This window comes from Polyodon spathula, chromosome 1 (genome assembly GCF_017654505.1).
Source record: "Polyodon spathula isolate WHYD16114869_AA chromosome 1, ASM1765450v1, whole genome shotgun sequence".
NCBI classification, from domain to species: Eukaryota; Metazoa; Chordata; class Actinopteri; order Acipenseriformes; family Polyodontidae; genus Polyodon; species Polyodon spathula.
This window is the reverse complement of record NC_054534.1, coordinates 41502815-41530396: the sequence shown is the minus strand read 5'-3', so window position 1 is coordinate 41530396 and position 27582 is coordinate 41502815. Positions and strand designations below refer to the sequence as shown.

General features: G+C 37.5%; 1 protein-coding gene across 2 annotated transcripts in view; it reads left to right on the top strand.

Moving 5' to 3' along the window:
* LOC121318796 (transducin-like enhancer protein 4) overlaps positions 1–27582 on the top strand; it is an 86151-nt gene that overhangs the window by 1164 nt on the left and 57405 nt on the right. For both annotated transcript variants that reach the window (XM_041255871.1, XM_041255862.1), the window contains exons 2-6: positions 68–165; positions 1035–1098; positions 1408–1452; positions 14385–14447; positions 18506–18580. In XM_041255871.1, the coding sequence (XP_041111805.1) occupies positions 68–165; positions 1035–1098; positions 1408–1452; positions 14385–14447; positions 18506–18580 (345 nt within the window). The remainder of the gene's footprint in view (positions 1–67; positions 166–1034; positions 1099–1407; positions 1453–14384; positions 14448–18505; positions 18581–27582) is intronic.

Genomic DNA, 27582 nt, shown 5'->3' with positions numbered 1-27582 from the left:
TTGAATGCAATGATTTCAATTTACCATGCACCTAGGTGTTTTAGCTATTTTTGCGTTTTAATTCTAGGCTCCACATCAACCAGCCCAGCCCTTTAAATTCACCATATCGGAGTCCTGCGATAGGATTAAAGAAGAGTTTCAGTTTTTACAGGCTCAGTACCACAGGTAAACTCTATATCCAGTTATTATTTTAATAATACAAGTGTCATTGTTGTGTTTTTTTTTTTTTTTTTTTTTTATAATTTTCCATATATACAAAAACTTTTTACTTTTTTTTTTTTTTTTTTAAAAGAAGTATATTATATTGCTTTTGCTGCTTACTGTGGAATCGGATATACAACAATAATACAAACTACTACTTCAATCACCAGATGGGGTGGCTGTATTTATTACCCAAGGAAACGGTGTTTGTTTCCTTTTCTTTTCTTTTTATAATTGAATAACCCTGTGCTGGAATATTTAAAATTCCCTTTAATTTCAATTGTCCCATGAATTGCCTTTCTCACTACACATTTTAAATGTTTTTTTTTTTTTTTTTTTTAAATGTGGGGTCCAAGCAAAAAAAACAAATATAAAGATACTGCTCTGACCTAACCACTCAAAGAACAGTTTCTTTGTGTGACAAGAAAGACTTGTGTGCAACAGTAGTCACGACATTGAAACCACCAGTCAAAGGAAGGAGCTTAACAAATTATTATTATTATATTATTATTATTATTATTATTATTATTATTATTATTATTGCCTGTTATCCCTCACCACAATATAACAATTTGTTTTAAATTACTATGTCATCCAGAGACATTGTGTCAACAGGATAATCTTATTGCAGAGATGGCACACCATGCCATAACTCAAATGTGGATCTTTATTAGATTTAGGTAGAAAGCTCTTACAATAAACATGGTTATTCCTTAATTAGTGCACTGGCCTAAGTATGTGTGTTTTCAATTTACATAAACACAGAGAAGACTATTTGTGACACATACTGGAGCTCTGTAAACTTCAAGTCATCTTTCTCTTATTTTAAACAGTTTGAAGCTGGAATGTGAAAAATTGGCTAGTGAGAAGACTGAAATGCAGCGGCATTACGTCATGGTGAGAGAACAGTATAAGAAATTATCGAAGGCTTTATGTACAGTGCTGTGTTTTGTAAGATGAGCAGTGCAGAAAGGAGCCCTTCGCTTTCTCATTGTTTGTACAAGGGTGCCAGTGGCAATCTTATACTTCAATAGCGCTTTGTGCCGAATGTCTTAGATTTAACATTTAATGTGATCCATTTGATAGATGTTATGTGCTGTCATGCAAAACATTTTCTGACTTTATTTAGAGACGCATCTTTTCGACTTTTTAGAATGCTTGTTTTTTTTTTTGGTACCATTACATCAGTCTTAATTTCTTTCACAGTATTACGAGATGTCGTATGGACTGAACATAGAGATGCACAAACAGGTACGTTTTCTGCTTTTAAAGACTGTTAGGGTTATGTAATGGTGGGGATGGACGGACTTGAAAGAATTCATGATTGACTCAATTTTGGGCAGTGTGAACTCCTGCACGAAACTAGTTCAGAGAAATACTTTTAAATAGCTTAATATTAAAATGCTCAGTAAATGCTCTTGGAAACGCTGGTTTTAAAGCAAATTAAGTCTAGAAAGCCCATGTGTTTACTGCAGTTTTATGAAAGTAAGTGTTGAAGACATAATCCAAATGATTCCTTTCAATTAAATAAATAAATTTTTGACACTCACTGTTTATTATATATATATATATATATATATATATATATATTATATATATAATATATATTATAGATATATATTATACTATAATATTATAACTTAATGATATATATATTTTGCTCTTAAATGCGACATAGATTTGCTCCGGTTCCTCTGTGTATCTTGTTAACCGTTGCTGTAGATTTGAAGTCATTAGGCTAAAATCGTTCTTCTGGTCCCTTGGCACTACTTAGGCAAGGTCTAATCAGGATATCGTAGCTGTTATTTTACCTCAAAAAAAAAAAAAAAAAAAAAAAAAAAAAATTCACCCTGTGAGAGAGTGGCTGATAGGAGATAGTGAGGGTCAGATTGTTACCTCGCACAGACTGGTCATTAGTTCAGGCTGGGGATCATCTAATGGCAATTTGAAACAGCGGGCGGCAATGGCTTTCAATTCCCTGCAGGGAAAATAGATTGGTTTACACATGCCCACCTAACACTCTCCTGGGCATAATGTATGAAACGGCAACTGCTGACCTTTGTTGCACAGGGGGTGATCATTTGATTTTGTAAGCCACTTAATACAAAATACAATTCTGTACACAAAGAACATGCAAACAGTTTAATTTTACCTTGTACTTGGCATCGCAGTCGTCAAAATAAACAGGTGTAAGACAAAGTTGTTTTTTTCTTTCTTTCTACTGTCCCCAGCAAAATGCAGAATTGATTATTAAATTAATAAAGCGAAGGTGTCCAATGGGATATGCGAGAAAGCAACAACTGGGGAGGTTAATTTTGTAGGTGTAGCTTTACAATCTTCTGCAAGAGTAATCTTAAATTATCTACAGCAATTGCCCGCAGAGTTCTGGAAAAATTGTACACCAGTAATTAGAAGTCATAATAGACAAAGTGATCAGAGCCTTGCAATTTTATATTTGCTGGGTATAACACTTTCTCAATCATTGCTCCCAGTAGGTGGACATGTGTAGTTAATTTATCTTGTTGATCTTTCTAGAAGTTGCCTGTTGAAGGTACATGTTTACTGACGTTACTCAGCAAGCTCCCATTATAAACAATGGGACTTATTCTTGTTTAAATAAATAAATAATTGCCTTCACCCTTGCTTACTATAATTATGTTTTAAAATTTTTCAAATAGTGCTGGTCTTGTGTGTGTTTTTTTTTTTTTTTTTTTTTTTTTTTCTGTAGTGTATGTAGCAAATCATTATCTTTTGAAATTGCACACATTTTGTTTAAGTTAACGTGCCTCATTAAAATGATCCGTTTTTAGCATTGATATTAGTGTGGTATACAGTTCTCTCCAAAAATAATTTGTAATTTGGAGCTGGATCATATTCATGTTTAACTTTAGACAAAAAATAAACCCCCCTTTAGTGATTTATTTCTTTTATCCAATCCGTCCACATACACGCTGCTTCTGTTCAAGCTGAGAGCCATAACTGCTTTTATGTTTTTTTAAGCAGACAACCTTGGTTCCTGTACTCTTTGGCTGGGAAACGGGCAGTAATGCCGGGAGATTGTCCTGCGGCACAATTGGACCTAGTTGTTGAGATTAAGTTAGGCTGATTCATTATTAGATTTGTGTTGCAGGAGTGGGGGGTGGGGGGTGGGGGGCGGTGAGTCACTGGAGGTTTGTTAGTAATTGGTGGCCCTGATATTTGAAACCTTTGTGTATGTTGCTCTGATAAAGCTTTGGTTTTCCTTGGCATCCTGTGGCCGAAGCTTATTTATTTTCTCGCAAGATTTCTTGCTGGAACAGAAAATAATGTCTCTAATAGAGTAATGATTATGTGACTTAATAAATTGACAGAAAGGATAATCCTGCAGAAACTGTGTGGGAGTTGATGCATACACTGTGTGTGTGTGTTCTGCATATTCGTATATTTACATGTTATATGAAAACGGTTGGTAATGCTTCAGTAGTTTTGAAGGATATTTTTGTTGCATTTGAGTAAGCTATAACAAAAGTGATTTTATGTATACATATGCAAATTCATATTTACAGAAGTTTGGTTAAATAGGCTAAAAATGTCTAGTTGAGATTTATTTATAGCCATCAGAACAGATAACATGGTTCTTTTAAATCCTTATTGTCTCTCTTGTTCTTGTAGCAGTAGACGGCAATACCTTTACATTTAATTGTTTTGCCCTGCTTCAGTGAAACGCTCCATTCCGACTAATGTAAATTTCAGTATTAGACTCGGCAATAGCAGAGTTGCTGAAATATTAATTGAATAGAAATGAAAGGGCTTGGCTGGCTGATGGGATATCCTAGTCAGCTATACCAGTCAGTCTTAAATGATGATAAATGGCATTAGGAACCCTTTTAGCAAACTGTAATAACTACGAGGAGGAAAGCAGTATGGATTTGCATTATATCTGATACCTTCTAGTACCAAGTGGATTGCCAATACTGCTTGTTTAGCATTTTCTAAGGGCAATAGGAATATTGATTTCTGACTTGCAAGGAACGGCTCTGTTTTCACCATTGAAACGTATTGCAGGTTGTTAAGAAGAAATTGACTTCAAGAGGCCTGACTGCTGCCCATCATGGAGCAAATAAAGCAAAACTGCCAGAGCATGGTGGAGCAGTAAGATGGAGGCCCTCAGCAATTTGTTGCTATTAACTTACCAAGCTCGACAGCAAATCAATCGGCATCTACTTCATCTATTTGAAAAAAAAGGTGTCCAGGGCAGAATAAAAGCCTTGCGTGGTGCTGGGAATAGAGTGGATTTGCCAAAAGAAGTCCAGAGTTAATGTGTAAATAAGTGAAGTCAGGGCTGGCTGGTACAGAAGACACTTAGAATAATTAAGTAGTGAGAAGTAATAAAATAATTGCTCTGGAGCTAAAGCAAGACGAAGAAGAAATGATTGATCGCAGGCCATGTCTGGGTGTATTAACACTTTCTGCATTCCAAGAGCGATAGGACTCTTTTGCTGAGTAACAGACAACTAATCGCGTAATGTATTTTATTTTTATGATCAGATAAGGTTGATTAGCATTTGTCTTTCAGAATGCTGATGCAGTTCTGTTATATTAATGTAAAAACAAAGTGTCAGTTTGTTAGGAAAATGTTGGGAAAATGCTTGCTGTTCTTGAGATTTTCCCCCTTTTTGACGTTATGGACTGCCTGTTACCACAAATGAGAAACTTGTTGAAGAGCATTGGTTTGTAAATACTGTTTTATATAAATGTGAGCAAAGCCAGACTAGAATGTAAACACATGTATTGTTCCTAATCAGGACATTGTGCTGTAACATGATTTTTTTATTTGTATTTTTTTTTAAGTGTTCACCCCCTTGCTGTGTGCTTTCTGGATTGGGGCTGTACGCTACATTTGAAGTCTATTGTAGTTTAGTAGTTGCTTGAATAAGCTGGTCATGTAAACGCTAAATGTTAGATAACTGTTAATGTGATATTGTCATCGTATCTCGTCTGTAGATGTTGGCCTTATTTGTTTCCTGGGTTAAAGTGTTCTATCCAGTCAGTGAAAGAATTGAAACATTGAACAGGACTGTAGTCTCCGTGCATATTCTTTGACAAATATGACTCTACTTCCTTCACTTACTTGTGTATATCCTTCTGTGTGTGTGCATTATTTATGTTGTAATTGCTGGTAATGGTAGCAGGTCTTGTGTAAGATTTAATATATACGGCATGAAAATGTATTTAAAAAAACAATCAGAATATTTCATAATATGAGACATGATGAAGCTTAAATCATAAATAATTAGGTCAAAGAAAGGACAAACAGTTAAGAACAGCATTGTGCATAAATTTTTATTTTTTATGGTCACTGCCTGGGAAGTAATCATTGAATGGCACTCCCTGCAAATTAATTTTTAAAACTAGTGTATATTTGTCATTGAGTACATTGAGTAGCTTGCAGGGTTACAAAGGTGCTTAAACCTAATCTGGATTTATAAAATCCATTCATTGCTGCATGTGACACACACGCAGTCACATTTCTTATGTAAACACAAACAAATAGGAATGCAAATTCCAACTGTTATTGCAAATAGCTTAGACCAACCAAGAAAGTAATCACTTTAGCAACAACAAGCGGTTTTGCTTTGGGGTTAGATTTAAGGGATTAAGATACAGTCCTCATAACAGATAATCTGTTATTAAACATGGTCTCCACTACAGGGTCCTTTAGCACGAAGGGCAGTAACCAAGTAGAGGAGACTAAAAAGGGTAAAAATGAGGTAGCATTGTCCATATTGTATAGCTCTGGTGAACCACAGGCTTGATCATGACATTTAATGGATTTAAGCATTATCTACACAAATATAGCTTGTGCAAAACTGTTTTAGATGTCTGTCATGCAGACACCCTGAAGAAATGAGTAAAATACAGACTGTAGCTTTTTTCCTCTTCACCTCAATTCAAATGCCTATCAATTAAATTGAGTTATATGCAAGATGTCCCCCCGCCCCTGCTCTACATTGTGCATAGTTAATAGAAGACAAGGCTAGACGCAGTCATCTAATGGGCTGGAGGTGCTCAAGTGCTATTTCGTTCTTTTGTTTTTAACAAACCAGATTCCCTGTAGCTTTTGTTCAAGGCAACTTGGTGGCTAAATGTCAACCTCTTTAGGCCTTCTGGTGCTTGATATTAAAATAATTTAGGTGTTCAAGCCTGCAGGATCTTGAGCGTTTCCAGGAACTAATAAAGCCTCACGTCTGCACGGTTTTGGTTTTTATTTGTTTCACCAGTAAGTACTGGATTGTCAAGCTATTGTATACTACATGATTGACAGGTTTACAACTTATCAGTTGTAAATACAGAAATCTGTTGTGTATCCGCCCATCACATATCCAAATTAACTGTTTATCTGCTACGATCAAGCTCTTCCGCAGTGCCACCCACGTGTACAGTGCCAATACAAAATGGTTGCAGGAAAGCAAAAGCAAGTTGTGCTTAAAGTTTTTTTTTCTTAGTTTTTTTTTTTTTTTTTTTTTTTTTTACTATTTATTTTGCTGCTGTATAAATGACCCAACACGAATGTAAATGTTTAAGCACTTTGCATGAAAAGGTGTTTTTGTGTAAATATGTATTTATTGTAATTAAGTATGTGCCACTCCTGGGAGAGCCTGCCTGCTGTGTGTGATTAGCAGGTGTGGAATCTAATCAGCAGGTAGGTGTGTTCCAGCGGGGTGTCAGGTATGAAAAGGTTCAATTTATTCACCTCAGGGCTGCTGCAAAGCCAACTGGCCTAGAAAAGCTAAAATTTGCTGATGAGTGAGAAAAAGAAAGAACACAAGGGTTGGATACCGAAGAGTGAGTAAGCAAGTCAAAACTGCCGACAGCCGGGCGAGTAGCCAGAGTTTGTTTATTATTGAACAGAGAAGATTAGTTCAGAGATTGTAGATCCCACCAAAGTTTTCATACGCCATGTTGTATGTACGCTGTGCATTACTGTTGCTGGTAGTGTCATGTGAGCTGTTCAGTGTGTGGATATGTAAATAAATCCTGTTCGCCTGTAGGGTGTATTGACTTCAACCTCCATCTCAATCTCCTGCCTGTCACTCGGCAGCTAATGCACCGACACGGGAGACGGCTACCTTGTCACAAGCATTAATACTCTGTAGATTTCTAAACAAGGGATTTAGGGGAACTCCTTAATAAAACAGTAATTTTGTGAATATAGTAATTGGTACAGCTGTGTATAGTGGAATTTAACTGGATTAATTTATCCGACTTTCTACATATCCACACTTGCTCTGGTCCCACTGCAGTCGTATACGTGACGGACTACTATAGTTGAAATGATCGTGTTTCTGGATTTTATATAAGAGGTGATTTAAAAATAATTGTTTAGTCATGAGAATATAAGATGCCTTGTTATTGAAGCTACTCTTAAATGTCAACATTTACCAAATAAGGTGGAACATGTCTGAAATATTAAGAAATAATTAGCTTTTTGGACATTTACTGGTTAATATGATTTACCAAAGCGTATTGGTAAATGCAGGTATATCATCAAAGAATGTATTTATTCCTGCAAAATAACTTTTGCACAATATATGTATTTCTGCATACAAATAACATGTCGAACAATGCATTTATTTCTTTACACATTTTCCATTAACAAAATAATCATTAATGAGCTTACAGTAATGCACAATTGAGCAATTCAACATGGTACTGAACCATGTTGTGATCTACTTATGTAGAACAACCAACATTCTGGTGAATTTGCATGTAAAACAGTTCACACTGGTGTTGAAGGATATTGTACTCCAAATATGCAGTAGTTTGAAAAATAACATTCTGTTAAATGCAAATTAAATCATTTAGGACCTTTCGCTTTTTCAACAAAGTCACGCTTTGGTTCTGACACAAAATGTGACAAATACAGGCACTGAATAGATATATTTACTTATGTATTGCAGCCTGGTAGACTCTTGTGACACTTGGAGTCACTCCTAAAGCCTTAAAATGCATGCAAGCTAGACAATCGGTCATTAGCCAAAGGCACTTGGGTATTTTTAAGATTAACTGGTAAATGTATGAAATAAAGCGTTATGTTTATTTTGGACATTTACCAGTTAATCTTAAGATTTGCCAGTATTCTGACTCTTACTGTAACATATGGATTAATTGGTAATTTGCATAAATTTTGGGTTGTGCCATGTGATAGCTTGAATTTCAAAATTTTGTTTTAAGCTTCCTTGATTTAATCCTCAGTCTAAAATAGCTCATTCTTTTAAAGTAGATGAACTAAAGCTCCAGTGATATTGACATATAGATTATGCTGATCAAATCAACGTGAGCCTGTAAATACTGCATACCTGTTGCCGGCCGCAAAGTACCATTTGAAAGAAGGTGCTCTTGCTTTAAATAGATAAATGCTGGTTATTCAATATGCTAGGCCTATAGCTCTCTTTTAATTTGACAGCTAGACAATTAAAAGTTAAATGGAGAAATCGAACCCCCACCTTTCACTGTAATTTAACCTGGATTACTTGCAATGTAATCTCTGCTGAATGTTTTCACAGCAGGGCAGATCTGGCACTCAAGGGCAACACAACCTATCCCAGGAAGTGGGTCTTATTACCTGGATGTAGAAGCAACCTGGGAGCTGTTGAGTATATTGGTAAATTGGATTCTGAAAATTCAGCCTCCCCGATACTTTATGCAGTGTCTTGTGCTGAATAAGTAATCAGCACAATTTTGCACATGGCTCTTACTATGAAGATTTATCTTGCTGTATAATGTGCAGTACTGTATGAATAACTTGAATTGGTGGAAGAGGGTACAGTGAACAGCAACTGCTCTTCAATAAGAACAGTACGGGTACACCATCTCCGGTGCATGTCCAGGAATGTATATTTGGAAACTGAGACATGGATAGGAGAGTAGAAGGGTATGGACATTAAAATATGCGGCTATTGTTACGCACCACTTTATATTCTTACAGTAGGAGCTCTGTTACCTTGGTGATTTTGTGTATTTTCTTTGTTGTTTTTTTTAACTACACTCTGATTAAATTTAAAGTCAGTAGAACCTGTTTAATTTATAGAACCTGCGATCTGCGTGGTTTGTCTGATTTTTTATATATATATATATATATATATATATATATATATATATATATATATATATATATATATATATATATAGTGTGTGTTTTATAGGGTTGGGCTTTCCCATTGTTGTTTTCAGTATGCTTGGCTGCAAGGGATGTACTACTGACCAACCTAACCTTTGCTTGTACTTTGATTTCATCAACAGTTAATATCACATTTCTTGGTTAGGCCTGGCATCTGATTTTATAACTTTATAGTATTGCTCTGTGACTGCTGGAGAACAAAATAACCAGAAAATTTTTAGCTAGGTGCAATTTTGTTCTCCACTAAAAACTCTATAGGAATGTTGATTGTATTGCACACAGTGGGGCCACAATACTAGTCGGATTGATGCTGCATCTGTCCTAGGAATTCTTAAATTTGGTCACTATGCTAGAACAAAAAATAATTGGATAATATATCCTGACACTGTCACTTGTTACGTTTACGCCTACCGCCAAACATGTAATGGTGTTAAGCAAACATAATGAAGATATGGCAAATGACGATGTTGGTGTTGTTATTGCTGATGTTTCATCTTCAGTCAGCGATCTGGTCAAGTCAGAAATGGAGCTTGTTATATTTTGAGTTGCAGGACCAACACTAATTTGTATCTTCTGTGAATAAACAATGTATTGATAATTGACATTTCACAAAACCATGCATAATGTAGCATGCAGTTCACAAACAAAGCCTGCTATTTTGGCACTGATATTTACAGTATGTGCGGGGCCTAATTCAATAGTGTGCATTAATGCATTCTTGATAAACTTGCTTGACATTTAAGCTACAGCAAGTTAGAATAGATTTTTTTTGTTTAGTTTTGTATTACTCTACTGCAGTATGATGTGCATTTTTAAATACATACTCCAAATTATTTTCTTCAATAATCAAAGAACAGATTCCACATTTTTTTTAGTTGTCTTATTTTTTCCCATTTTGTTTTTGGTCAATGCAGAAGAAAACCCCACGTCTCTTGAAACTGAGGGGCTGACGTCAGGGATGAAATGCAGAGTGGCTCAAGAGGCAGGGAGACAGTAGCAACTTCATTGAAATGTCATTGCTTCACTATAGGTTTCTTGAAGGCACTATTAACTGCAATCAGTAGATGTTGGTACATTATTGATAGACTGGTAGCCAGTAGTTGAACAGATAGAAGTACAATAGTTTTGACAGACCCCTCCACTTGAAATATGTATGAGGTTGATGGATACAGATGCCTTGAGTAGTGAAATTATTTGCTCCTTAAAATGTGAGGGTGAATCTGTATTGTGGGATCAGCTTACCTTACGAGGTTAGAGTATTTTTAGCAATCGACGTACGGTCAGGCCTGATGATATTTCTTTTCCATATAGTGCATCGTTTTTCACTAGGTGTTGCAAGGTGTGGACTAAGGGGTCAAAATGGAAATCTAATCGCAAACAAATGTCACTGTTCTATAAGTGCAGTACTTTGAGAAGGGAAATCTTGAGAGAGCGTTAAATGAAATAGTCAAAAAACTATATTCTTGAAGACATGACAACTGATGTTGAGCAGCAAAATTTTCTGCGTTTTAATTTGCTTTAAAAATATTTCTATTCAACCAGAAAGTTTTGTGACTCACAGGTATGGATTAATGGTTAATTCATCATTACAAAGAACTGGTTTATGGGTCGTGGAAACATTCTTTACTGTACAAAGTGTCTTATATTGGTCAGCACCTCTTTTTATAAAAAAAAAAAAAAAAAAAAAAGCTTTGATGCGCATCAATACATTCTTGAGATATATAAAAAAAATATATATAATTAATTTCTGGGCTTGGGTGTTTTAGAATACTTTTAGTGTTTTGGTTACATTTTTTTTTTGGGGGGTGGGGGGGGTGGGCTTTCACATTTCAACATTTATCATTTCTGTAAGCCATTTGACACGGTAAGATAATACTTAACTGGGTATCCTGTAACAGGAAGGAGACTAGAATACATTCCTTGTAGCACTGAGGACCAGAATAACAGTATGCACTCTTGATAGCGACCCTAAGGAAATATATTCAATTAAAAGCCTTTATTTGTTGGAGTTATTTACTCCCTTGTACAGGAAATGAAATCACAAAAGAGACCCCCCAAGCTGAACAAACTGCTTTAAAACCCTCTATTTAAGCTCGAACAAATGGCCTTTTTTATTAGATCATCCATGCTGCTCAGACTTGTCACAGATGCAGCTGCTAACAATATCCGTTTTTAAAAAGCTTCTAAGTCTGCTTTTGCTGCTGCTAAAACATAAATTGGCCCTGACCAGTACCATTCCTGAATGTATTTATTTAAAAAGAATGCAAAAGGTCCAGTCTCTGTGACCCATTTAGTCTATGCGTTTGACTCCGGGCATCAACTCTGGGAGTATTGCTGGCTCGACCAACTGATGACAGATTAGAAATCTTTATTTGGATCACATGAATCACAAGTTTGAGACCTATTGTCTAAGAGACATTTATCAGATGCCATCAGAATTTCAAGTGGTTGAATGAAATTAAAATGCACTGTGTGGCATTTTCTTTGAAAAAATACATCTTTGATGAATCTGCTCCTCACCCTTAAGCTGTCTGTCTGTTTCTCATCAGATATCGGGTCGCGGTTCAGTGAGCAGAAGAAAAGATTTTAATAAAAACCACGCCAAGGGCTGTAATGCATCATTTTAGGCCCCTAATTACATTACAGTGACAAATATCAATGGTGACAACAGCAATAACCTACATCCTTTAGTGGCCGTGCAGGACAAAAAAAAAGAAAAAAGTTTGGGCTTGTCACCATTAGATCTACTCCATTTAAAAAAAAAAAAAAAGGGGGGGGGGGGGGGGGGGGGGGGGGGGGGGGGGGGGGGGGAATACCATTAGAAGTGTGTTTGTGTGTGTTTGCAGGGTCATGCAGCGCAGGTTCCCGTTGTAGGGAATTGCTGCTCTGAGGGGAAAAAGAAAGATTGTACATTCCAAATTGGGGAGATAATTAGGAGTAAAATAATTGAGCATCTCTCTCTCTCTCTCTCTCTCTCTCTCTCTCTCTCTCTCTCTCTCTCTCTCTCTCTCAAATCAGAGTTTTAAGGATCATTTGACCAAATAAAAAAAATTATTAGGTCCCACTGAAAGGTGAACAAAATGACAGAATTTCCGTGTGTGTGTGTGTGTGTGTGGTATGTGTGTGTGTGTATATATACTGAACAAAAATATAAACACAACATGCAACAATTTCAAAGATTTTACTGAGTTACAGTTCATATAAGGAAATCAGTCAATTGAAATAAATTCATTAGGCCCTAATCTATGGATTTCACATGACTGGGAATACAGATATGCATCTGTTGGTCACAGATACCTTAAAAAAAAAAAAAAAAAAAAAAAGGTAGGGGCGTGGATCAGAAAACCAGTCAGTATCTGGTGTGACCAACATTTGCCTCATGCAGCGCGACACATCTCTGTCGCATAGAGTTGATCAGGCTGTTGATTGTGGTCTGCGGAATGTTGTCCCACTCCTCTTCAATGGCTGTGCAAAGTTGCTAGATATTGGCGGGAACTGGAACACACTGTTGTACACGTCGATCCCGAGCGTCCCAAACATGTTCAATGGGTGACATGTCTGGCGAGTATGCAGGCCATGGAAGAACTGGGACATTTTCAACTTCCAGGAATTGTGTACAGATTCTTGCAACATGGGGCTGTGCATTATCATGCTGAAACATGAGGTGATGGCGGCGGATAAATGGCACGACAACGGGCCTCAGGATCTCGTCACGGGGTATCTCTGTGCATTCAAATTGCCATTGATAAAATGCAATTGTGTTCGTTGTCCATAGCTTATGCCTGCCCATACCATAACCCCACCGCCACCACTGAGCACTCTGTTCACAACGTTGACATCAGCAACCCACTTACCAACATGACGCCATATATGCTGTCTGCCATCTGTCGGGTACATTCATCCATGAAGAGCACACTTTTCCAGCGTGCCATTGGCCATCGAAGGTGAGCATTTTCCCACTGAAGTCGGTTACAACGCCGAACTGCAGTCAGGTCAAGACCCTGGTGAGGACGACGATCACGCAGATGAGCTTCTCTGAGACAGTTTCTGACAGTTTGTGCAGGAATTCTTGGGTTGTGCAAACCCACAGTTTCATCAGTTGTCCGGGTGGCTGGTCTCGGATGATCCCGCAGGTGAAGAAGCCGGATGCGGAGATCCTGGGCTGGCGTGGTTACACGTGGTCTGCGGTTGTGAGGCCGGTTGGATGTACTGCCAAATTCTCTAAAACGATGTTGGAGGCGTATTATGTTAGAGAGTGGTGGACATTCCTGCAGTCAGCATGCCAATTGCACGCTCCATCAAAACTTGAGACATCTGTGGCATTGTGTTGTGTGACAAAACTGCACATTTTAGAGTGGCCTTTTATTGTCCCCAGCACAAGGTGCACCTGTGTAATGATCATGCTGTAACTGAAACACGTAACTGAAAGGCAGACACAGGTATTGAAATTTGCAAAGGATTTAAAACATTTTGTGTGACCTGAGACAGGCAGGCATTGATTACTTTCAAAAAATTATTTGTTTTGTAAATGCATGATCTAAATGAATGTTATTAAATTACATACTTCCTTTTGTTCATATTACATCTGCTGGCTTTTACAGTGTATGTAAGACATACTGTACATAATTACAGAATAGAAAATTACAAATAGAAAATTCATAAGTTATGAGCCCAATTTTAAGAGACGACCTGTTGAGACCACTATTAGACTGTCCCTTGAGTAGTCTCTTCATACAGGTTTGACTGTATATATACAATAAAAAGTAGGCTTCTGTATGTATTATTGTACAGTAACCGAAGCCTGTAAGTTCTGTAAATTTGACCAGTCTCTGTAGACCTATTCTACAGCACAAAGGGCAGCAAATTAGATGATGTCCAAAGAAAGCAGCAATGGTGTTTATGGGCCTGTTGTTGTGAGACTGTATGGCCAGTTTCTCTAGAAAACTTAATAAATATATGAAAAACGTGTATAAAGGCATCTTGTTTTGACACCAGTGGGCTTTATTTTCTTTTTTCCTTACAGGCAGAGATTGTCAAGAGGCTGAATGCTATTTGTGCCCAAGTTATTCCCTTCTTATCCCAGGAGGTAAGGACCCGGTGAGGTACTTTCAGACCTGTCAGTTAATATTTAAATGGTTATAAAGAAGAAAATAAGCTTCATCTTGTATTCAAAACTTGTAATTCACTTCAGATACTTCTAGTTACATGGTCATCCTGTTTAGAGCCATGCTGTTTAAATTTAGTAATTTATTTGTATATGCTTTGTGCTGTACAATGGAAAGTGTTCTGTTGTCCAGAGTCTAGGCAGCTGTTTTAAAGGATTTCGTTTTGGGATTTTGAAGGTAGGGGATATTCTTGTAAATTCTGTCATTTATTTATTTATTTATTCTACAAAATTACTAGAGAAATTGGCAATATGCTGCTAAAGGTTCTTATGTAGCACCATTTGTGCCAAACTATCCAGCTGTTTGCCAATTTGTTTGTCACTTCGTGAATGGGTCAGTTTGTCCAGCAATTCGTCAATAAATTTGTCAATTCATACAGTAATTCATAAACATATTTGTTAATTCATCTAATAATTCATTAAGTAGTTTGTCAATTCATTAATACGAGAGGCTGTACGGACCTGCAAATTTCCAATCAACCAGACAAACTGTCAATCTCCCACTGTGCTGAAAAAACTGCAACCTTTCTAGCCAATAGGAGAACACACTAATGTTTTAATCAATGAAAATCCAGCCTCACTTAACTGCTTCAGCCAATAAGATTTAGAAGGGTGTTTCAAAGGATATTCTATTTAACAAGATACTCGACTCCGCTGATTTTCAGTGGAGGCTTCCGTCTCACTGCACGCAAAGCATTTTGGAATATAGAGTTAGGCAAAAAAATTCTATGGAGAGTTAAGGCAGGTGTAAGAAATGTTGCTGGTTTTCGCCATGTTAAAGAAAAAATGCTGGTAGTTTCTTTTCTGTACTATATTGCTGTGTCTTAATATTTTATGTTGTAATGTTATGTATTTCTAAAGTAGTCAAATGTCTGATGTACTCCTATTATAAAGAACTTTTAGAAGCTCCTACTAAAGAATAATAAAAAAAAAACAAAAGTAAATACTATCATAAAATCATTGCCAGACAACATTCAATACACCTTGCAAAATGTCATACCTGAAACAACTAGGGCAGATACTTTTTACTTACTTCCCAAAATCCACAAACCCAGTAATCCTGGCCGACCCATTGTGTCTGCCATAGGAACGTTCACAGAAGGAATTTCTGAATTTATAGAACCTTACTTAAGCCATTGGTTACAAAAACAGATAGTTTCATGCAGGACACTACGGCCTTCCTAAAAAAACATAAGGAATTTGACCAACCACCCTAAAATTCTATACTAGTCACTGTGGATGTAAAGGCCCTGTATATCAACATCCCTTATCATCATGGTATGTCAGCCTGTCTAAAATTCTTAGAAAAAGATACCAACTTAAAGTTCCCCCTCACATCATTGGCAAACTAATTGAATTTATTCTTACACACAAATATTTCTTCTTTAACAACAAATATTATCAACAGATCATGGGAACAGCTCTGGGGACCAAAATGGCACCACAATACGCTAACCCTTTCATGGCCAATCTGGGAAATGAATTTCTAGAGCAATATCCTTACAAACCACAATTTTACTTAAGATACACGGATGACATCTTTATTATCTGGACAGAAAGTGAAGCCTCATTACACCAATTCCACCATGCTCTCATTAATTACCATCCCACCATTAAACTGACAATGAATTATTCAAAAGAAATTATACAATTCTTAGACACCAACAATAATCATCAAAAACGGCAATATTACTTCATCCATCTACAGAAAACCCACCGATGGCCACAAATACCTACACGTCTCTAGTTTTCATTCACATCACACACATAAATCTGTCATTTACAGTCAAGCTATTTGTTACCACCGAAACTGCTCTGAAACTACTGATACAAACAAACATCTTTGCAGTCTTTGTGATGCTTTCGTCCAACAAGGATTGACAGAGAAATGGAACATGCCATCAGAATGAAAAGAGAAAAATTGTTGGAATACAAAGTAAAACCTTTGTCTAACACTGAATCCCTACGACATCTTCGCAAAATCATCCGAGAATTACACCCAATTTTAGCTGAAGATTTCACCCTCCAATATTTTCTTGGAAACACCTCTCCTATCCTACAGACAACCACCTAACCTGTCCCAGCTTATCATCCAGAGCAAACTACCAACTTTCCTAAACAATGCACACAATGGAACTAAACCTTGCAATACCAACAGATGCAAAACCAGTCCCCATATCTCTACGCAGTATACCATCCTCACAGCACAAGGAAAACTGGAGATAAAAGGATCATTTACCTGCAGATCCAAAAATGTAATCTACATGATTAATTGTAGCAAGATCTCTGCATGATCGGACAGTTCTTGTTTTAAAAGGCAATGTCAAAAGCACACAAGACAGGAAAATTTGGGAACTTAAATTTTATAAATTTCCTGGACTCAAAAAACAAAGCACTCAATTGGGTTACTGGTTTTCTGCCTCATTGCAATTTACAGTACTTGTTTATATACATTGCATAAATGTGTATGTCTGTGTGTGTTTTATTCCAATAAAAGGTATCACATCTCCTTCTCTATGTATACATTGACAAATTATGGACAAATTGACCAATTCACGAATTGACAAATAAATTGACAAATTTATGAATTGACAAACAAATTGACAAACTAACAGCTGGATAGTTTTGGCACAAATGGCACTCCATAGGTGGTTATATAGCAAAATTGTCATTAAATGCCTGAAAATCACATGAGAGACTGCATCATTTCACACAGATATGTGAAATAAATGGGGCATTATGTAGACTGCATATTCTGTAAATGGTGGGTAATCTTCAGGTTCTGGCACAGGAGAGGAGGTTTATCTTCATCTGTCATGTACAGATTATTAATAATAATAATAATAATCTTTATTTTTATATAGCACCTTTCATAGTGTACCACCATCACACAGCGCTTTCCAAGTTACGAGACTAGGGTATGCGAACTGTGCATCAGCTGCAGAGTCACTTAACCACTGGACCACACAGCCTTTAGAGCAGAAATAAACAGACTTGGGTCTTTTTTGATCCAGGCCTCTCATTTGAGGCACACATTGCAAATGTTACAAAAATATATATATTTTTTTCATTTAAGAAACATTGCCAGGTTGGGAGGTATTTTTTCCAGAGAGGATGCTGAGCGATTTAATGCATGCTTTTATGTAGTCAAGAATTGATTATTGTAATATGGTCTTTTAATTGGTATTGATAGCAATCTGATATCACGTCTGCAACCTGTACAAGATGAGAGTTTTAACTGGGACTGAGATGAGATCATATCACTCTTGTGCTGGCATCCCTATACTGGTTCACTGTCAGATTTTTAGGTTCGATTTTAAGGTGTTGTTTTTAACCGATAAGACTCTAAATGGCCTTGCTCCTCCTTGCTCCATTTGTTAACGCTTTAAATCCCCAATCAGTCACTCCGATCTGAGGATGCCAGTTTACTTTCTATACCCATGTTTAAGAAAAAAACTCTGGTAGATGCTTCTGCTACATTGCTCTGAAATTATGGCATGACCTGCCCAGTACTGTAATGGAAGCTCCCTTGGTTGATTAATTTAAATCTTGGTTTAAAAACATACTTTTATAGGATGGCATATCGTTATCTAAAATCCAGTAGACTCTTGTGAAATAATTCTGTCTAGTGTATGGGTATTGTTCTTGTAATAACAATTACTTTTTTTGATTTTAATTTTTTTTTTTTCCCATGTGAAGGTCTTTGTGGCAGCCCTTGTTAAAGGTGCTATACAGAAATAAAGATTGATTGATAGGAGGGACATTTCAACTGAATCTGTCACAAAGCTGTTTTGGGATTTGAATGAAGAAATTTGATTAATGCAGATATTGCCACTGGCAAGGGGAATGGATGGTTCATATAAACGAATAAGCAAAGAATATTGGGTGATAAAAAAAAATAAAGGTATATATAATTATATATTGTTTTGATTTGATCTATGTTAGTAATGTGTTTTTTTGTATATCTTTTTTGCCAATAGCACCAGCAGCAAGTGGTCCAAGCAGTGGAGAGAGCCAAGCAGGTTACCATGGCAGAGCTAAACACCATCATTGGGGTACGTGCTCTTTCCCTGTCTCGTTTATGAAGGATACTATGATCCATTCTTTTCTGTGTCCTTTGCAAGTGGCTGGTGGGAGTGGGTTTCTACTCCTAATTTTAAATCCTTTGTGTACAGCCTTACAAAGCCGCAGATAAAAAAAAAAAAATAGAGTAGTGCTATTAGAGACCACATATACAGCTATAGCCAGTTTTGCATCACCCTATAGAATTAACTAATTATGTTTCATAAAGTTGAATAAGACCTGGTGAATAATGATATGGTAACATATTGAATTACATACTGCTTTGCAGTTTTCCATATACTAAATGAAAACTGACAAATTGAAAAATATGACATTTCGAAATCTAACATGAAATACTGTACTAGTATGTCTTCCGGTAGACTCTTGTGAAATAATTTTGTAGTTTATTTGATTACGTGATATTCATTATAAAATGGGTATTCTAAATGCTCTATCCTGATTGATCAAAACAAGTCACACGGGGGTGTTGATATTACAGCATATTACCATGGGACGGAATTTGCTCCTAGCAATTGTGGCAAGTATGGTCTGAAACAGTTAAGCCAGTTTACTGTGAGATTTTAATTTTATATATATTTTTTACATGTTTGAATTTGCCATTGATAGTATTACTGATTTTAGGAATCCATGTTCTTGCTTACCACCAGTGGATACATTTATGCCATTTAACCCTTTGCAGTCCTATATCAATCCAGGTCTGACATTGTAATTTTCCCATTCCAGTCTGATGTCGGACCCTGTCCGACATCATTAAAAAGACGTCAATCACAGATCTCCAATCGATTTTTCTCCGGAAAAAGCCGAGAAAACCTTTCAATGGCCGAGTTGAGACTTAGGAACCAAATGAAGCCAGAAAAAAAAAAAAAAAGGGGACGTATCTGAGCAATACACATGGCCCCTGCACCACAGCGATAGCATACAGCGCTCAAAGAATATCACGGACAGTTGCAGAGATTTTTGAGATGTTATAGTAATAAAATAATGACTTGGATCGCATTATTGATGAGTTTCGTAATAAAACGAGTGATCAGGAGAGGATTTATCACTATGTCTTTGAAGAGGTATGTGAAAAATACAGTGAAGAAAGAGTGGAGTGTCAGGCTTGACTGGAGATGCAGTACTGCGGTGTCCTTTTGCGATTTAGTGCCTTTTAAAACTGTTTTACTCTTGGGGGGGGGGGAATAAAAAAATAAACAGCGTTTGTGAAAATAAACTGTACCTGACGTGCCTGACTAACGCTGAGGTAAATGGACCGCTAAGGGTTAAGTCATTCTACAAAAGATGATTCAGACCACAATGATGTGAAATACATGCAGTAGAGACAAGTAATATTTGTTTATGTATTTTTCTTATGTTTGTTCAGTTGCTAGAAAGACACTCCGGGTGTATTTTTTAGAGAGCCACGCAAGTTTCTGAAAACTGAATTGTGGAAGTCTATCACCTACACACAAACATGTTTATGTCCAACCCCTATCACATCTGAATGGCTAGCTGTGGGAAAAGATGATCGAGTGGTTACAGAGAAACCCAGAAATGGCTGCCAAAAGAGCTTCGGCAATGCACGGACTAATCTTTTACATTTTAAGGTATTTACGTTTTTTTGTTAATTTGGCAAATAAGTGATGGTACTTTTCTTAATGCATGAACCTGACATTTTAAATGTGGCAATCTAGTAAAGTTACAAAAAGCAAACAAACCAAAAAAAAAACCCCATCACAGTCGCTAAGGTATTAGTGGCAGATTAAAAAGAATAGTGTTGTGCAGTTTATAACATGTATCAACTTTGTGATCAAGCGTGTACAGTAAGTTAAGTTTACTGTTTTGAAGCATTCAGGACAAACTTTCCCTTGCAAAAAATGTAAAGTTTTTTTTTTTTTTTTTTTTCCTTTTGATTTTGTGTTGCTAACCTAGTTTGCTAATATTTTTTTTATAAATTATAGAACACATTTTTTTCTAATCTGCTAATAACTTGCCGACTGGTGGGCAGTGTTTTTTTTTTTTTTTTTTTTTTTTCTTTGGTTACTTGATTGCTGCATTTAAATGTCAGGTTCCTGTATTAAGGAAGCAGTATCACTTATTTGCTCCTTTACAAAAAATGATAAAACCATAAATTAAAAATATTAGTCTGTGCCTTGCCAGTTGGTTTTGTTTGAATTTTAAGAAGTTAGAAAACCCTGAAAGCGAAGTTTTTATGACGATTTTAGTGTTTGCCGCATCTTTTGTTTTATAGTATATTTTGTAATTCACTTTTCTGTAATGTCAAAGATGCAGGTTTGTCTGCTATTTTGGCTTTGTTGAGGAAAGACGTTAAGCGTGATGACGGAATTTGAGAAACTATTGACCGAAAGCAGTGTCACACAGGCTTTTGGTCATGTGATGAGGTTTTAACCAGTCACAGGGCAGAATTTTAAGGACTGATTCGTGTGTGTATATATATATATATATATATATATATATATATATATATATATATATATATATATATATATATTATATATATATATAATGTGTGTGTGTGTGTATATATATATATATATATATATATATATATATATATATATATATATATATATATATATATATATATATATATATATATATATAAATAAATTATTAGGGCTGTCGATTGCAGTAATTTGTTAATTCTTGGGAGATACATTTTGTTTTTAATGCATGTTAATATCATTCCTGTCTTGTCCCTCTTAGCATACTGTAATTCATTTTCTGCAGCACCAGTTTAGTGCATGCCAGGATTCAATGAGTGTAGTCATCGTTTTTAATACAAAATTAGTCACGGAATTGCTCAAACTGAAGGATTATTGTGTTTTTTTTTTTTTTTCTGATGGATCAATGGATAGAAAGAGGGTTACTTGTCTACTGTCAAAGTGAGTTTGAGTATCATAGAAATCTAGTCTGCTGTACCACCTGTGTGCTAAACATACTTTCTGGTAGCTTTTCTGCTACAGACGACAACACCACAATTACCACTCTTAGAAATTGAGGATCGCTGCAAACCCATGTCCGATACTATAACCAGTGCCTCATGTCGCTCCATGGTGCTGTAGGGACCGGGATAGTCTGGGTTACCATGGTAACTCCCGGACAGCAACACCTCGCCCTTCCCCGTGCTGAGGCATGGGAGGGGAGCATCGTAGCTACCTGCTGGGACACCTCTTGCTCTCTGTGAGAGCATTGCAAAATATCCTCTACCGCTGATCCAAATGTATGGCCCTACCACCTCTGCTCTTGGACACTCTCGGCACTGAGGCTGGGTGTTGCCAAGAAGATTTGACCACCTCCAGGAAATCTGGGAACACCGGAAAAGGCTAGGGGTTCGAAGTCTGCGCTGGTCTGAAAACAGACCTGCACTGCTCAGAACTTGCCTTCCAGGGTACTTGGAGGAAGTTGGCGGCCCTTTCCATCAGTGCCCAAACGGAGATCAAGGGCACTGGAATCTCTCGCTCAGACAAGCTGGGGGCCGTTACCTGAGTCAGGTCCGGGTCCTGAGTCTCCATCCACAAGAAGGACTTCTCGTCCCAAGAAGCCGCTAGAAAGAGCTCTTCTTGTTTCTCCTCGCTCATCACCACGTCCTATTGGCCAGTCTCTACAGCAACCGCTGGTGAAGCCGGGGTATGCTGTGGGGTAGGCGCTGATAGAGCTGGGGCAGGCGCAGGGGGGGCACCTACTGCCTGCTGCTCGAGTATTTGTGCCATTTGGCCTGGTTCTCTATGCTAGATCTCTTCCTGCTCCTTGAGGGAGATCTAGATTGATTGCAAGGGCGCTGTGGAAACTGCGCACCAGAAATACTCTGCGTAGGACCCTGAGGGTGGGGGGATGAGGCCTGGGATTCCGAGACCACCGACGGCTCTCCTAGGCTGGCTGCAAGGTTCTTACTTGAGGACAGCGCCATTCTTTTTAGTAGTGTGCTCTCCTCGGACCCAGCGCAACAAGAGCAGGATGACCTGTCTGCCAAGGCAGCAGAGGCGTGCTCAATGCTCAGGCACCTCACACACAGGGTGTGTTTGTCCTGCAGAGGCAATTTCCTCCTGCAGGATGTGCACAGGTGGAAAGTCGACATTGCAGTCAGGGTGCTTAGCTCTGGAGTGTCGTCGGGGCCGAAGCACCAAGGCACTGAAAAAACCCTGAGGATTGCTGGGTGAAGCACCGCAGGCGTCATAGCAGTGAGTCCTCGAGGGACAGAGGGTGTTGAAATACAGAGGTACCGTGGCTATGGAGTCCCAGGGGCCCGAGGGTCTCGAGGGTACTGGGGTGCAACGCTGAGGCATCGAGGCTGCAATCCACGGAGCTCCAAAAACCTTAAGGGCGTCGAGGGGCCAAGGAGTGGAGTCCTCGAGGCACAGAGGAGGTCAAAATGCTGAGGTACCGAGGCTCTGCGGTAGTTGCCACCAAAGGCACCGCTGCACGGGCTTGAAAAGCCTTGAGGCATCGAGACACAGAGGCGTGTAGCTCTCGAGGTACCGAGGATGCCAAAGCACAGAGGTCATGGAGCGTCTGGGCACTGAGGGCGCCGAAGCATGGGACTTGAAAAATCTCAAGGTGTCAATGCTGAGTCATGTAGCCCTCAAGGCACCGAGGTAGTGAGGCTCTGGAGCAGCGTGGCACCAAGGGCGCTGCTGCACAGGGCTCGAGAGGCCGTTGTGGCGTCAAAGCGCAGAGGTTTGTAGATCTCGAGACGGAGAGGATGCCGAAGCACCGAGGGTACGGTGGGCTTGACTCGGGTGCAGCGAAGCACTGAGCACCAAGTACATGGGCAAAGTACCAAGGTACTGGGCAGTGTGTCTGTGTCTGGGCTGTTTGCAGTCACACAACCAGGAACAGCGCATAGCTTGCAAAGGGGTGGAGCATAGGTTGTCCAGAGCCCGAGTCCATAGCAGCTGCAGTGGGGTATCTTTCTAACTCGAACAGAGGCTGAGATATCGGCAATTAAAATGTAGGGGAGGTACCTTACACTGCTGCCCAGGGAAGTGTTGTCTGTCTTGGGCAAACCTCTCTCAAGGACTTGGCGGTGGCTGTCCAAATTCTTTATTCAACAGATAACGAAAGAAGAACCCCTCTTGATAAAATAAGTACATTTCTAAATAATTTTTTCATCATAGTACTCTTTGAACATCATGAAAAAATAACTGACCTTGTGAAAAAATTTAAAAAAAAACTCCCAAAGAAATAGAACAAAATGTTTTTTCTTCAGGTCCAGTTCTTCTTTTGCACTCATGTAAAAAGATTGCCAAAAACCTTGGCCTCGCGAAATAAGAATTTAAAATTTAATGTGGCAGACCATCGAGTATCCAAATGAGTGCAACGGACCCACTTCATAATTTTTTTTTTCTCAGAGAGAGAGAGAGACTATGGTTACACAGATAGCGTGTAAAAGATCTTATAGGGCAGCTTTCTGGACACTCATAATAGCTAGCTTTCAACAGGAACACCCTTTTTGAGAATTTTTTTTTCAAGTTTAACCTGGTGTATAATTTTATAATGGTACTATGTCTGCTACAGTTGATTGACTGGTGTCTGTTTTAAATTTCTGTTTCTTGTTAGTTAATCAAAGGACAGCTAATGGGGGTGCTCAGAGCTGTGTACTGTATGGTACATAGGTGCAAATTATGTTTAAAAAAGAAATAGAGGTGCTTGGAGTGAAATTACTTTTCTTCAGTAAAACTAAACATGCCTTTTCTGGCATTTTACACCAGAGCTAATTTGGACCTTGCAGAATATATTTTTTGCTTTTATTGACTGCTCCTGTGTGTGTATACTTTTAAAACTGGGGCAGTTCCCTTTATTGAGCTAAGTGAGAATATTTTCTGAAGAAATGTATCGCAGGCTTACTGGTAAACAGAATTATCCTTAAACAAAGAGCTTTATAACTGCTGAAGCCTACGAGAGTATGAATGTACTGGTTGTTCACACACTGCAGTGGCATAAAGGTGAGAATGTGTTTGATCTCAATGATGTATGAATCACGACTGCAGCTCTCCTGCAGGTGCCTGCAATTGTTTTCGGCTCTATTTTCTTTTACAAGACCCCTAAAGTTGTATGTGTCCAGTCTGTTTTGTACTTTCCATTATTTATGATTTGTACATGAAAGTATTTTGCTTTTTATTTTGTTCAGCATATCAAAAACACTTTGAAATGCTAATTGGTGCATTTACTTTGATTTTTAAATTGCTGAGTGAAGATGAGAATATGGGCCCCTGAATAATCAATCTAAAGTGAGGATAGTGCTTCAATTAGGTCTCTTCTTTTTTTTTTTTTATTTTATTTCTTTTTTTTTTTTTTAAAGCAAGCTGGGGGTTGGGATCAGCACCGTCTGATCACTGTATTACAGCTTCTGGAGGTGGTCTGTCTGGTGCTTGATTAGTAATTTGTTAAATTACCCTGAAGTCTAGGAAGGCTTTCTCACCATGGGAAAAGGAAAAGGGGTTAGTAGTAATTAGAACAGTAAAAGATACAAGTGACCTGTTGTTCAGTCTTTCCAACTATGAGTTACAACTAAGGCTGAATAGGAGAAGAGTTACTTTGCTTGTGCATTTACCAAAAGGAGCACAATCAGCAAACTGAGTTGGTGGTTTTACTGGCCAATTACTAGGGGGGAAAAAGAGTGTCTGTCTATCTATCAACATTGTGATGCCTTCTACAAATGTCATCTTTTTATATCTAGGAAAACAAAGACATGAAGAAACTACTGAAGGTTTTGCTATACTAGACCTGAGATGCCATAAATAACAACAGCTCTGCTATGAGACATCACTTTACAAAAAAGATTCAATTGCTGACTGTATACATTGTTGCCTTTAAGTGACAAAAATAAAAACTGGTGGTGGTGACATTCCTAATATCTTTGAGAGAGTGCCACCGGTTGTGTATAAAGGTATGTAGCATTACCTTTCAACCATGCTGGGGCCTCATTGCTAGCTATATTTTCCAATATCATCTCTCATAAGGAACTCACTGTGCATAAGTTAAAAGCATACAAGAAAGTAATAACTGAATAGATGTAAAACTGCAGTAAATGGACTGCTAGTGTTGATCTCTAGACCAGTAGACTATACTCTTATTTGATAAACCCATCAGACGTTCTCTTTTCGGTACAGATTGGATGATTTTTCTCAATACACAACATTTTCCCAAACTGGACATCAGGGGTTTTATTCAGTTGATTTAAACAAAGGCGGATCGAGTACAACTCTGTTAAAGTAATTCAAATTATTATATAAGATAGTAACTTGTCCCTTGGTACACAATATTTGAATGGCATTTTGTGATCAGGCTGAGGTCTGTTTAGGATACCAATGACTTGATTATTTTTTTGTTGTTGTTGTGGACTCAGCTGGCTATATATGAAATTTAATATAATGAATGACAGGTTTGTTAATCAAAGCCTTTAATTCTATTCAGTTCTACATTTCTTTTTAAAACAACCATGTCTGTTTGTAAAACCCCCATCAGAAATGACACATTTATATATTCATGTTATAATAGCAAAACTGTAGGGTGGTACTTTTTTGGCGTGCACTTTTAATACGATATAATGAAACGTATTTATAAAATTATGCCGATGTAGCCAGCAAATTAAGTGAATCAGCGATCCATTGAATTTAAGTGCAAAATATTGAAATCAGCTTTGCAACCTGGAGAGACTGCTTGTTCTCCTGACAATAAAATAGTTGTGTTTAATGAAATGAAACATTGTTATAATGAATTTTTTCCATGCTTTGAGTTTAAAAAATGCAAGAGATTGTAACATGTTCAGTTAAGCAAGCAAGCAAGCAAGTTTTTGCATAGATATTAAAAATATACTTGTAGCTTTAGTAATAATACGTTTAGTCATAAATATTTTGCATTTGGCGTGTCAAATTACAGGAAAAAAATGGAATATACATTTTGTATATATTGTAAAAATTAATAATGTTGACATTGTCCATCTGCCAGTAACAACTAAAAATACAGTGTATATACATTTGAGTGAAACGTAATAACATAGATGCACATACATATTGAATAGCTATTATTATTGAGTGTTTGTCTATAGTGCATTTTGTCTGTGTTCGCCTTTAAGAACCTCTTGCATTACAGTGCAGAGGTGGTGTTTGTCTGGCTGATAAAAGTTCTTGTTCAGACAACCAAACACTTACATTAAAAAATAAGTAGATCAAACAACTGGTGCAGAACCTCTTGCACATTCTAGCTGGCAGCATTCAGAATAGTAGGAAGCCTATGGAAATTATTCACCATCAATTTTCCAAGCAATAACAAGGCTTGGTAGCTTTTTGCTCCTTGCCATGTTAAGAGCTTTCAAAATGATTGTGTAAACTATGTTGGAGAACAGTGAGGAACTAAAACTGATTAAAATGTTCATGCTTGAATGGGGCTGATGAAACAGTTCATTTGGACTTCCACTGCCTCCCGCAGCTCAAGCTGAAATATTAAAATTCAATGGCTTTAAATCTCTCTCTCCTCTCAGTTCAGAAAAAAAAAAAAAACATTAGATTTGAATGGGCTTAAACTCATAATTCATTGGTTTGGAGCAACATGTATTAAATCTATTTTAATGTTACTTATGTAAGCAAAAGAGGTGGTTCAAATGGTTTTAGTTTTTTTTGAAAATTTATACGGTGAAGGTTTTTAATGCTGTGGGGGCTTAAAGCTCCCAAAAAGTTTCAGACCACCTGCAGATATTTGGACCGATTTTTTTTTTTTTGATTAGTTGTAAGCATGTCGGTGCTTCTGATTTATAGACCAATTAGCAAATTTAGATCGGTCTGCCAGCGCAAAATGCATTCTGGTCGATATGCTTTGGCCCCAGTGCTTTGACAGGCAGTTCGGCCTCGTGTGTTCAACTGACTGACTCTTCTGTCTGTACTTCTCTTTAAATCACAGTGCCAGATTCTGAAATATGAATAATACTTGTAGCATTTAAAAAAAATGTTTGAATGTATTTTCTTTTACCTGCTTT